The sequence below is a fragment of the Dermacentor albipictus genome, chromosome 1 (genome assembly GCF_038994185.2).
Source record: "Dermacentor albipictus isolate Rhodes 1998 colony chromosome 1, USDA_Dalb.pri_finalv2, whole genome shotgun sequence".
Taxonomy (NCBI): domain Eukaryota; kingdom Metazoa; phylum Arthropoda; class Arachnida; order Ixodida; family Ixodidae; genus Dermacentor; species Dermacentor albipictus.
Window position 1 is genome coordinate 455,659,730 of NC_091821.1, and position 14,095 is coordinate 455,673,824.

A 14,095-nucleotide genomic window follows, 5' to 3' on the forward strand; every position below is an offset into this window, starting at 1 on the left:
TCTATCAATTTTATTACCTAATTATTGCTTTAACGACATTGAAGTCCACCACGTGCGTAAATACAGAACACTACTCTCAGTCCAGTGACCAGACAGCCGTCTTTAGCTTTCGCTGCAGCAGTCGTGTTGGTTCGCACCGGAGCATCGGTCGCGGCCGCTTCAATTCACTTGGCGTAATAGCGTGCGCGTGTTTTTTTTGTGGCACGCGCCAAGAATGAGGATATTAGAAGCCCGCATGCACATCAGAACGGCGATGACATGCAACTGCCCTTCTCGTACCACTTTAGCAGATGTAGCGGACGCGCCTATCGTTCTCTTTGCCCTGGCGCTTGCCTTTGCCTTGGCTTGGCTTGGCTGACCCGACTTCGTTGGCAATGTCGACGAGTTAGCGATCGAATGCTATGGTTTGAAAGCAACGATGACATATTCTAGTGGAATTTAGCATATTGGAAAATAATTATTGGACAAAAGTGGGTTTGAGGCGTGTCTTTTTTTTACTATCGTCATTGTCATCATTTTCAAATGACATTAGTTTTCGCCGTGTGACAGCGCGCTGTGATAATGACATTATTCGCAACAAATGTCATTTGTTGGAAATGACATTAGATTTGCCGTGTGACAGGGGTATTAGTGCAATGTACATGTAGTTTACCTCGGCAATTGCGGAGTGGACATCGATGTAAATTGTTTAAAGTAAATGAAACTTCTTCTGAAATGGGCGCTCCGGCATCGTCTTATAGACACCTGAGGCATCAATCTTTATTGGTGCCATTACCTGTAGTTTATGTCTGCAATAGCGGGAATGAACATTGATGTAAATTATTTAATTAAAGGAATTGGGGGATCCTTATAATATAGGCGCTCTGGTATCGCCTTGGAGTGATGTTTGGTGTCAGTCTTTTCGAGGGCAAATCATTGTTAAGAATTTTTTTCGGTTATTTTTTATCATGGATTGCAAGTAATGTACACATAATGTGTGCTTAGCGCTACGAATGTTACTGCAATATTCTTTTTGGGACTCTATTTCTTAACCACGCACCGGGGGTTCCTAACCGTTTAGCTGATCTGTACGAGGGTTTCGTTTTATTTTACGAGGGTTCCATGGTTTTACCTTAATTTGCCCCGAACCAAGTTAGCGAGCTTAGATATTAATAGCGAGCTAATAGAGAGTGAATTATGTAACTCTCTGAAGAAACGTACTTTTTTCTTTTACCTGATTTAATGAAGACTACGCCTAATAAATTTTGTCAACGTTATACTCAATGGAAAACTTGCAGTAAGATTCTCATTGAGTTTTTTAAGTGTCAGAACTAGTTAACACACACACAAACACACACACACACACACACACACACACACACACGCACGCACACACATACACACGCACACACATACTAACACACACACACGTTCGTGTTGTTCGAGTGCGTTCCTTAAAGCGCAGCGCATCAGTGTTTGTCACAATGTGAATACAATTCTCGCCACCTCGGCATTTTATCTGTTTAGCTGTGACTGCTCGTGCGATCAGGGCTCGTGCTTCGCCGGATGTTCCTGGGTTTTAAACACCCCGACACAATTAAATACTTGTCAAAACTCTCAGCAATAAAATGGGTAAGGTTACGCCGACCCGACACAGAATGGGAGGGGGAGCAAATCACTCATTGCTTTAAAGCTGGCTCTGCAGCTGAACTTACGAGCAACAGAAAACTGAAAACAGCGAATACTTACAAGCAGCAGGTTGCTTTGAGGTCACAATTATTTTTTTATCTGCTGCGCCTTTACCCTACCTGCCACAGCTGGTACCAATAAGCTTACTCCTAGCAGCTACACCAATCTTGCGTCCCTTCGCCATCAGAAGACTTCCAACAGAATGTTAGGAGATTGGCAAGAAAAATCGTTATATGTATTAAAATATCTCGGCATAGTTGGCAGATCTGCATGTCTCTACCCTTCGGAAACTTTAAAAGCATGAATTTGCATTTCGAAGAACGATTGCGTAATGTAGCCGCACTTCTATTATTGTGATCTGTGCACTGCTGAAGAAATGGGCGATAGTCAGCTATTAGGGGTTATTTTTGTGCAGGTGCTCAACAGGCAGACCTGTCACCACTGTGGAAGGTGTGGGCCTCATGCAACCAGGGCGGTGAGAGAACATAACTATTTTCTTTGCGGTCAACACTTCTGCGCCTGCAACAACCACTTTAGAGGCGTAAATCTTTTCGAAATGCGTACATCTTCGTTGTATCAAGTTCAAGCATACTGTCGAATCACGCAGATGGCATTGCGAATCGGAGTGACAATCTTTCTGTTCACATAAGGTGCCGATGTTGTACGCTGTCGAGATAATGGCGGGTCATGCGAGAAAGACACGTGTCATGCACGCACTCAAGTATCGCTGCAAAGGCGTCTGGAGCACACCAGAATTTTCTTTTCCTGCATGCCCTGCGCGAGTAGCCACTGCCTTATATCCTAAGCCGGGAGGAGACGTAAAATCGTGTGTAATTGAAGAGCTTGTTTCTCCATATAACCATCGTCTAATGAAAAACGAAATGAAATTTTGTGTACCAAATTCGCGATCTGGTTATGAGCAAAGCCCTAGCAGAGCACTCCAGGCTAATTTCGACCGACTGGGGTTCTTTAACGTGAACCTAAATCTGCGTATAAGAGTGTTTCGACAGTATTCCCATGCAGAAATGTGGCCGCTACCGCCGAGATTGAACCCAGGACTGAGGGCCCGGCAACACGCCTTCATAGGTACTAGGCTAGCGCGGCGGCTTAGCGTCTTCTACGGAGTGCAAAAAGAAACTTTATTGTCGGAGCACGTGCCGGTAATCCGATGCGGCGCACAAACCTTATGAATCTAGTGAAACCATGTTGTAGGAAATAACTTGAATCATCGCGGAATGTCGCAAAAGTAAATCGCTCCGAAAATCGTAGGTATGAATGAATGTTTTAATAACGAACAAAAACGACGAATTTGCGAACATCTACAGCAACTTTCAGCAATCACCTAATAAACCTCTGGGACACTGCGCACTATGACTACATCAACACGTTACCTTTAGGAAATAGCAAATTGCCCGGGAACGTAGGGCTTCCTTGCATCATAAACTCTGATTGGCCGAAGATAATTTCCTTCAATAAAGTCTTATTTGTCGCAGCTGGGCCCATATGGGCATTTTTCATAGGTCAATCAAATCCTAATTGATTGGTACCTTTGCGTAGAAATAGGCTTTTCCGAATTACGGTGCCCACTCAATTACGCAGCACTGAGCCGACGACAACGCGAAAACGGGGCAAGGGTGCCCACGTGTCTGAATTCGCGCATTTCTGACTATGCACAAGTGCATGTGGTTCAATCTATTAGATTGCCTGTATGTAATGTGTGTCTCAAACGCTCAACCTCCTACGCCAAACCTGACTAGAGCTCAATTCAACTACTTGCTTCCCAACAGGGGCAACTAGGCATGGCCTCAGAGAGATTGCATCCGCTCCATCTCCAAAGCCATACCTAGCTGTGCGAGGCGGCGCTGCGCCGAAGCGTCTCTGATAAGATCTCTGGTAACTCTCAAGAGCCTTCTGTCATTTGCATTTCCAGCCTCGGCCACTGACGCCCAGCTTGTCGAAGTGCTGTCGATTCTAGGTGTGGACTTGAAGGACGTCCAGAAGGCCTCTTCCGAGGAGGCGCTGCGAGCTGCCGGCAGCGTCCAGTTCAAGCTGGGCGTTGCGCCGCTTGCCTTTGTCTCGCTCGACTCATACATGGCCAAGGGCTACTCGAAAATACTGGCGGTTAGTGCGGCAGATTTCATACATAGTTTTTTTTAAGCGAAGCTGTTTACCTTTAGCCCCAGTATGCATTCCCTGCATGCGTTCCAATGGGCATGAAGACAGCAAAAACGCTTGTATAATATTACCAATTACTAACTATTATTGTTTTCTCTGTACACAACGAGGTGGAAATACTAACCTGAGAGCGAGACAAAGCTGAGCTAGTTACTAAGAAATCATCATGCAAAGGAGGGGTAAGGCGCGCAGACATGGACACAAAAGAAGAGAAGTGGGCAACATGAACGCCGAATATCAACTGAAGGAAGCACTGAGGCGAAAAAAGAAGTAAGACACAAAACTCAGTTGCGCAGATGAGGTTTCTGTCTTCCTTCTTTTTTCGCATCAGTGATTCCTTCAGTTGATAGTGGGCGTTCGTGTTGTCCGCTTCTCTTAAGTCCGTGTCTGCACGCCTTAACCCTCCTTTGCATTACGGAAATACTAAAGTTTTTTTTTTATTGCAGCAAATATTTATGATGCGTCATACCAAGGAATTCCGTATGGTATGGTTACCATGCACTAAATAGATCAGCCAATCCAGTTAGCTCAGGACACAGCACTACGAATAATTAGTTTTGCATATTCATATTCCCATCCGTATCGCAGTTCTTGTTTTCAAATTTCTGAGAAACACTATGCACAGCCTTCCAGCTTCCCTACCCGAACACGTACCATAATATCCAACAAGATCCTAATTATTTGCTGTAGCACTTTCTTGTAGACCAACAGATTATGAAGCATTTTTCTTCAGAAAAGCTGAAGCAAATCTTTGGAACATACTTCCTGCGGTCATAAACTAATCCTCGTCTTATAATTGTTTTTTGCATCAACTATTGCGCCAGTTTTACCATTGCTCAACTATCAACTATTGCCAGCGTTACTTACAGAATTCCTATATTTATTAAAAGATATTTACTCGCAACAGTCCTTTGAATATACACGTACTAAAAGAACACACAAGCACAATTTGCTTCTTTTTTTACGGCGGTTAGATCAAGTTTTCTTTTTTTTGACAAACAGAACTTGTACTGCCCAATTTTTCTACCTTGCAATTCTAATATGCATGGCAAGTCTTTGTTCCTACTCTTTCATTTTTAGATATTGCCATGTGTGCACGCACTTATGAGATCTTGCTACACGGATTCACGCAACGCTATGGAGATGACTACTTCCGCAATTAGCTTACAGTTCTGGGGTACAAAATGTGTGAATATGATGTTTTTAATATATTCTGTTTGATTATGAATAGTGATCGTTCAGTGTAAATCAAATCGAAGTACAAGCTCATAATTCAAACTAGGTTACGAAGGAACTTCACCAAGTTGGATTCGAACCCAGGAATCATGCTTGCCAGGCACCTTATCCACTCACCCCGAAAGCGCCAAGTTGTAGTTCTTCAAGTATTAAACGTATCAGTTTTCCAGTAACTGAAACGGTTTGATTTCATCAGAAACCTTGCACTTGGCTACATCTTTCATCGCAGAAAATGAGTATCTTACCATTGAAACCTAACATCCTGCGAAGAAAGTTTCCAACGGTACCGAACCTGAAAGTATGTCTATGAACACTTATCGTATACGGTGAGATTTGTTTTTGTATTTTGATTTTCTCGGTAAGACGCATACGGTACGGTATTCTGAGTAGGGTGGTTGTTAAATATATACAAAATAGGGTGAAAAGTTCAAAAACACGTGTTTAGCTTCCTTAAGGGTGTTAATATTTTAGTGTGCATATACACGGACTAAGGCAAGGCTGAGGTGTGTCAGGTACTTTATAGTTTAGGGCGAAAACAAACACGGAAAGGAAGCCAGAAAACAGGATAAAAGAGAAACAAAGTTCGTGTCTTTGCCGGAGCTTCCAAGTCGGCGCCTACATGTTCATTTTCTTTTGTATTTTCTGTTTTCTTTTAACATATTCTATTTCGTCTAAGCGCTGGAACTGTCTTAGTTGTTACAATAACAGTTCGCACGTACGATGCTGGCATGATAGTGTTGCTACGGGAGAAAGAGGCAGAAGGAAACTTGTGCAGATTCACCATTAGGAACATGGCACCAGTGCGTTGGCCCTTCATTTACTTCGCGCACATCGTATTTAGCTGTGCCAATAACACATTGAGGTCGACAGGCTTGTGAGAACGAGTCAGCTAACTAATTCGCTAAGCGACAGTATTTTGAATGACCCATCTGAATCATATACCTGATATGACTATTTCATTAACGTTTGCCGCACGCACTTGATATTTCATCTCACACCCATTCTACTACCTCTTCATGTCTCGCACGCACGCAATCGACACTGAAGTTCTGTGCAACGCTTTCGATAAGATTTGTCAGCATTTATAAGCCTCTTCGATGGATTCCCTTCAGCTTCATACAACCCCAGCCACTTCTCTCTTCGTTATTTATTTTTTACATACTGCAGTTCAGAGCCCTTACAGCAACAAGAGGCAAACTGTAAACTATAAAGGACAAGAAATTGACTAAATATTACAAGTCCAAGTTACAAAAATGAGTAAACGTGCCTAGTACTATGCATTTTAGAAGTCAGTGTTATCGACACGATATGCTGGACGCACTGCACGCTCAAATTGACTGACAAACACAAAATATCTTTTCAGGAAACACATTTAACTCAAAGAGAATCCGCGAGAAGAAAGAACGCCTAAAAAGGTCAGCTCGTGCAAACTAGGTTGTTACGTGTACCCTATGGGGTGTCTAGAGCAGAATGCCACGTTAGAAAAGTGAAATATATATCTTCACAAATATCATACCTAATAGTTCAAGGAACTACGCACAGTAATCGCCGCTCAACTATTGTCTTCAGTACTTCTGGAAATGTATGCTGGAGCTCAAGGTCTATATTGTATTAATTTTTTCGTTGTATATGGACTCTCCACATATACTTCGTGCCACATCCAGAAATAAAGTAATTTCTTCCTAGAGACTACTCCATCCTCGTGCTTGTTTCTTCATCTTGTGTCGCGATGTTAATCTTTAACAACATTGCCTTGCCATTTTACCTTGCCCACCACCTGCTCTTTCTGAACTTCTTCACACCTATAATTAGATTCACCTGACATTTTATGCAGTGGCACTTAGAATTCGATTGCTTTTTGCCTGCACAACAGAATTCGCTGTATTGTCGAAATGTAAATTTAGGTCATATGTATCGTGAAAACGAAATAACAAAGAAAGAACTTGCGAAATTTCCCCCATCTTTCCTCCACGCAAGGTTGCGATGCCTTTCTTAACAAATCCAATTCCTTTTTTTTTACATTTCCACAAACACTTTTCATTATTTGCTCGCCCTTGCAGTTGACTTATACTTAGCCTGACCCGATGCACTGGCGATTTATATGTCGTGTCGTTCAGTTCCCTGCAAGGGGACTGGAAAGCGATTGTTCACGTCTGGATGTCCTGTCAGTTTTCCGACGCGAGGATACAATTTAATAACTTGTCATCTTGAATTTGCATTCAACAGCTGGAAGAGGGCGATGCCTTAATGAGTCCCCAAGAAGCCGCTAGCGACGCTCGAGTGTCGTCCACCTCGGATCTAGCCTGCGCCTATCTGCAGGCTGTGGCGCCCGCTGATCAGCGTGGCAAGGACTTGTGCGACTCGATCGCCAATGTGGCGGTACAGCTTGCCAAGGTGGGTGCCATCGTTAAAGGAAATTTGGCGGAGACAACAGAGGACACTTATTAGCACTACTGTAATCTGTACAGCAAGCGATCTTGTCGAGCGGACAATTGTGAAGCCATTATGTCCCTCCAAGCCCCATCACGCTCGCAGTCGATATTTTAGGGCGTACGAACAGCGCTGAAGTGCACGAGCAAAGGATAGCACAATCGCAGCGTTTCCGCCCTATATAGGTGTAGACACGTAACAGAGATGTTGGCAAAGACAGCTGTACACAGATGTGAACATTAACAATTTCATAACACTTTCTGGTGGACGAGCTTCCGAAAGCTGCCAGATTGTATAGGATTTACTTTCGTCGCAATGTACGGAAACAATAAGTTGCCCTGGCTCAAATGTTCCCGTCACTCTTCCTCTATTTTCCGCGCAAGGATAGACGCAGCATCTGTGACATCGGCGAAATAACGTTCATCGCCGCGAAGGACGCGAGCGCTGTGGGTGGAAGGCTGCTGCAGGTGGAGAAGAGAATCGCCACGTTAGCGCCCTTACCGCTTGTGCTTCGACGCCGCGGTGCTCGCTGGGATTGTTCGCGACACCCGTACGCTTTCGTGTAACCAGCGTTCACGAATTGAAACGTCAAAGAAATTTTTTTTTGCGCAGATAGTAGCACCGCCTTTTATACCAATATTATTTTTATACCAATCGACTGCCGATAACATTCATTCGCCCAGTATGGCACGATTGTCTTACCGCACCTGTTCCATTCAGTCAATTTGAGACGCTTGGGATCTCCTTGGTGCCTCGAGCAGGCACATTACCACTACAAGATGACTTGTGAACTGAAGTGGTGGAGCACACGCTACGCCTTGTCTTATGGACCCGAATAGTCACATAATTCTTACGGGAATAGATGATTTTCTTGTTATTTGGTAAATAGAAAGTACTCTGCTTTTATTAAGTTATCTCAATTGCAGAAGTCTTCATGAGAGTTTACGTCTGAAAAAATGCTGACTCCCTTGAGATTACAAAGGAGCCTCAGAACATACTACAGCTATATCAATCGGAAACATGTGTTCAAAGCGCACGTGAATGAGCGGCAACGTGCCGGACTCATCCTGATTCTAATATGGGTGTCTCTTTCTTGCAAACTTTTTTAAAGAATTCCTCTGCTGGTGAACTGAAGTAAGAATGGATATGTGTTGTTTATTTAACCAAAGCCTCAAAGCATAGTGTTCCGTTGCATACAAGCTCTACAGCACGAAAAAAAAAAAAGATGGAGAAGCAATGATAACGAAACCGGACGCCAACAATTATTCCATAACAAATTTATTACTAATGTTGTTCAAAGAGGAAATATGACAGTGAAAGTAGTGGTCTACTAAAAAAAACGAATTTAGGTTATCAAATTTGTCGGGGAGTATTTTCTCATATTAAAGGATTATACAATAGAAAAATTTGCAGACTTCGTCGCGTAAAGAATAGATTTGTTTGTTTCATTTTTATATACTCTACCACTCAGAGCTGCTCAGAAGCGACAAACGCAGTATAATATGACTGCAGCGCAGATCGTTTTGCAGGGATCGAAAGTGGTGCGATTGTCAAAATAATAAACTGCCTTTCTTAACAAAGCATATATGTAATCTCCTTAAAGAGAGGGCACTCCTATTGCATGAGTAGAAGCTATTGGGCAGATTAGTTAATCAATGGGTTGGCTCAGCAAATTGCTGCCTGCGCAACAATCGCTTCTGTACAGAAAATCACTCGAATCAGTCCCTACTTAAATATGTGCTTGTCTCTGGAACTATTATCACCATTGGCCTATATATGTCTACTGCAGGATGAAGGCCTCTCCCAGTCATGTCCAATAGTGCCTAATCTGCACAGGCTAAGCCAGTTTTATGCCCTTAAATTTCCTTTTTTTCACACCATCCAGTTCTCTGCCGCTTTCGGGAGCATTTTCCTTTTCTCGCCAATTTTGTGACTCTAATAGACTACCGCTGTAACTGACTCCTATGAGTGCTGTTGCCCGTATAATAAACAAATCGCGACAACTTTGAATGACAAATTTTCTAGAAACATACGAATAAAATAGCAAGAACTATTTGACTCCTATTCGTAAGTTCAAATTTTTGCCTACTCGTAGTTACATTAAGTGCATTGTGCACTTTCACAAAATACGTATCCCAGATGCTCAAAAGAACAATGGTCTGCAAATTGCTTTATCGAACTGTTTTTTGTAGCGAATGAAAGCGATGTGTCATTCAATGGCAAATAGTCAGCTATAGTCAGTGCCATGCTTTTATTTTATTTATTATATATTAGGTTTGTTTTTCTAGCTAGGTATTGGATTTAGGCCGCCATGTGGAAATTTTAGACGATTTGTCCAAAAGACCAGAACATTTTTGTTTTACCACGGTGCTTTCTGCGAAATAGTTTTCTTTTTTTGTCCTTCAGTGTTGTGTCTGAGGTGATGGCTGCTATTTGTGAAGCAGTGTGCACAATAGAATGCTTGCTTAACATAGGCGCCTGTCAATCGCAAGAAAAATACGCTATACTGAAGGTCTCTCAGCTGATGAGAAAGAGCGCTTGCGGAAGAAAATGTTTTTGGATTCTTGCCAGTTTCTGCCACCTGAATGGTAAGATTACCCTAAGTGGTTTAAATTGACAAGCCCGATTTTCGACTATTGCGTGTGCCATGGACCAATAACATCACCTCTGTTATCGACAACGCGTGACAGCCAGGAATACACTAGAACATCCTAAGCCAGCCGCTTCGCAAAAGTAACATTGTTCTCTACTCGCTGCTGGTAATACAACTTGATAGTTTTCCTCGGAACTTATTTGCACTTTCAAAAAGACAGAACTACATTACAATTACTGCATTAGTGCTGGTCTACAAATTGCCGAGGACAGTACAGCGTACGGAGTGTTCTGTACCATGCACCGGACACAGGGACTGCCGCATTTCGGAGAAAACCTGACAAGTATTAAAGTACCCAAAGTACCTGATGTTGTTTGATGTCTGTTTATTCACTGGTCACGTCACAAAGTGGTCTTCGTGCCGTCATAAACCACATACTACGCAGTAGTTTAGCTCTGGGCCCTGAATACTCCTTGAAGCCTCACATGGAAACATGCGGACGTGTTCAGGCTACCGCGCCGCAGAACTATATTTGTTCCTGAAAAAGAATGCCTCCTTTGCATTTCAGAAAGTATCGCCAGCATCAGGGCGTCCGATTTTCAATTGATGGGGTCAGATGCTATCTGTCCATTAGTTACCGATTGTGTAGCGAGGAAGCTTAAACTCGTAGCAGCCGATGAGGACGGTTGTGTTGTCGGAAATCTAGAATGCATGTTTTCAGGAAAATCTTTGTGGGCAATTGCGTAGAACTTTAAGGCAGTGTGTGACTAAGCCGTCTAACGTTAACGACTGCACAGGTGATCTCCTGGAGAGACAGAAGCTAGGCAGTAATGTCACAAGGTCGAATGGCTCACTTTAGAACTGGATTTAATTTTTGGCTAAAACGCATAGCCAAGGGATCCCTTTTCGAGCGATTTTTTGCAGAAAGAGACTTCGCAGTATGTGGTCGTTAGTTACATACATAACTATTAAGCGTCACTAAGCTTGATAGACACGTTTTGGTATGCATTACTCCCTGTAACTGTTAAACTTTTTGAAACAGGAGAATCTTTATAGACTCTTAGCTTTCGGTGTGGATATTGAACGCTGCCGTTATTACTCAGCCACATGAGAAGTTGTTCAGACGTGTTACGGCGTGTATTAACGAAAAAGTTCAAGGATCAGTTATCGCGGATCAATGTGGTGTTTCAACGCAAGCTTCATTGGAAATTGTGACCATGTAGTAGAAGTTGATGCTAGTAGGGTACAGAGATGGTTTGTTTGCACACAGCCAAGAATTTCGATTGGTTCTGTGGTTGTCCCTCCCTTAGTGATATTTACTTAAGTAATGCGGATAATGAAATATGCCGCTCTTTGAATAACCGAGTACAGCAGATGTTTCAATACGCGATAATAATTTGTTTTTGTTCTATTCTAGGAACCAATATCACAACATGTTTGCCTCTTGAACTAAGGAATTCATTGTAAAAGATGTAAGGTTAAGGATAAGTAAAAAATTGGTTGAGCATAATGTAACTAAATTTATAGACATTACTTTGACGTTGTGGGTTAACCACGTCAAATGGCAAAATCTTGGGACATTATCAAAACTGCGGCTAAACTTTTTGTCAAAGCCCTCTATGGTTGTAAATAATGGAAGAGCCATGTATTGCCTTATGTCGTGTATCAACAATGCGTGTGTGCGCAAAAGAGGCGTTAGCTATAAAAATGAAGGGTTGGGCTCACTAGATACAGGTTATTCTCGGGTTGCAGTAGCCATGATTTCCGAATGATTGATAAATTCATCATTTCTGATAGTACGCAGGTGGTCCCGAAAAGCAGTCAGAATAGGAAGAGATTCGGGAGTATTCTGTGCACCCATGCCTTGTAGCTCTGACTTAAGAAAATCGGAAGTAGAAAAGGGGTTAACGTTGTGCTTACGGCTCCAAAAACGTTTAACGAAGTTATGCGCCGCATGCAAATAACAAGAAGAGGTGGCTAACGGCGAAAAAAGGACCGAAAGGTGCTACTCAGAAGCCAGCCTGAAGTTCGCATATTTGCATATGGGTGTTGTATTTAAAGTTTATTTTAGCTGCAGTCGTTATTATGTAGGGCGGACAGGAAATTGCACGAATTAGACATTATTTGAACATAAAAGGTTAATAAAACACTGCAAAACTGTTTGTTGCACTGTTGCGATTGGTAGCGCAGAAACGTTTTTGTCCACCTTCCCTCCCGCCACAGGGCGACCTGTCAGTTGATAGTTCACCTTTGTGTCGCAAAAGAGAAACAAAATTGCTCTGGAATTTTACCTTGCAACACGCCAACCTGATTACAAGAAACGCCGTAGTGAGAGGCTCCAAATAATTTTTGTCAACCTGGCACTCTTCAAGGTGCATCCAATACACGGAACACAGCCGTTCTTGCAAACCACCTTTGCGTTCAGCCCCCCTCCCCCCCCTCCCCCCCCCCCTGCCCCGAAATGTGCCACCTCGGCCGTGACTGGATCCGGTGATCTTGTGCTCTGCAGCGCAACTCCTTTGCGGCTCAGGCACCATGGTGGGGCGATTGCACTGTCCATTTCTCACGATACTTGTCTCCGTGTCGGCATGCCTATCCTTTTCTGGCTACACAAAACGCGCATTGGCGTTTCCTCATAGTGTCCCAGCTTGTTTCATTGATAAGCTTAATATACGTCAGACCCATCATATACGTTATTTTGATCACTGACTGTAGAGCTGCGCCTGTGTAAACTAAGAAAGTGTCAATAATTCCTTGCACACATTATGCATTTTAATGTGTTCTTCGCAATGGCAGGTTTCGCTGTTAGACCGGCCTGCCCAAGAGCGGATGATGAACTACAGCCTGGAAACCTGGGACACAGTCGCCATGCTTCAACCGGTAGGATGTTTGCCAGCAATCTTTTGCGTGACTGCTCGATAAGTGCAGCGATTAGAACTAACATGCTGTCCTTCGGATTCTTTGTGAAACGTCAATAACTAACTCAAAGCTAAAAACAAGCCAACCATATGCACAGAACTAACTGGACTACGTCTAGCTGTAGAGGAATAATGAACTCTTGACAGACCAGAATTTGTCTTAAACGAAAATGCACGCGTATCGATGACTTATAATCGCGGAATGTTCTCAATGATAGCTTAGTAGATGGAGTCTTTGTCGATGCCTGAAAGGTATGCTCTTTGGTGTAGGAGGAACGGCTTCAAACTGAACGTCGCACAACAACCCTCACGGTGTTTCGATATAAGGATGACACGCCAAGTGGATTTTGAAATGAATTCCCACTTATCGTTACCAGAGGCGCGGAGTTTTTCCTAGTGTATTTATTACTGGCTGCCAGAAAGTTGCGCATGCCATGAATCAATGGAGTATGCAGGAAAATGCGATTCAGTGGCTTGTATTTAAGCAGTATGCAGCACGGAAGTTGCAAAAGTTCTGCTAACGTGTCTATTCCTACAAGTTAGAGCATGCGGTTCAGAGAATAAAAAAAGACGCGGTTCATATTATCGGGAGAAGGTGTGTGTGAATTATTCGAAAGGTGGAGCGGCTTCCAACCGAAGGAAAGCGGTTCAGGTGAAAAAAGAAAGTGTGATGCACACTCACTTTTCACAAATGCCTTTGCCTTATAATTGATGCAATTATGCGCACGCTTTAGCGTATGAGCGATAAATAAAGTGTGTCCATAGCGCCAATTTCTTGGGATTTTCAGCTCTTCCAAGCCATGAATGGATCCCGAAGCTACATTGGTGACAACCGTCCAGTTCTGCTCAAGAACCAGGCGCTGCTCATTGTCATCAAAACTCTTATCAAGACTATGCCGTAAGCAGAAAATAACTTTACAGCATTTAAGCAGAGATGTCAAGTAGAGCAGGAAAAAGAAACAAACAAATGAATTACTTATTCGCTGCTTCTACGTAGATCAGGATAGGCGATGAGGCCAATCGTACACAAGATACATCAAAAATTCAGAACTGAATTCTGTAAAGCAAGAACTAT

At 42.9% G+C, this 14,095-nt stretch overlaps 1 protein-coding gene across 2 annotated transcripts in view; it reads left to right on the plus strand.

Moving 5' to 3' along the window:
* Positions 1 to 14,095, plus strand: part of LOC139054784 (platelet binding protein GspB-like) — a 107,393-nt gene that overhangs the window by 39,700 nt on the left and 53,598 nt on the right. For both annotated transcript variants that reach the window (XM_070532395.1, XM_070532396.1), the window contains exons 12-16: positions 2,084 to 2,143; positions 3,599 to 3,789; positions 7,306 to 7,473; positions 12,899 to 12,982; positions 13,809 to 13,918. In XM_070532395.1, coding sequence (XP_070388496.1) covers positions 2,084 to 2,143; positions 3,599 to 3,789; positions 7,306 to 7,473; positions 12,899 to 12,982; positions 13,809 to 13,918 — 613 coding nt within the window. The remainder of the gene's footprint in view (positions 1 to 2,083; positions 2,144 to 3,598; positions 3,790 to 7,305; positions 7,474 to 12,898; positions 12,983 to 13,808; positions 13,919 to 14,095) is intronic.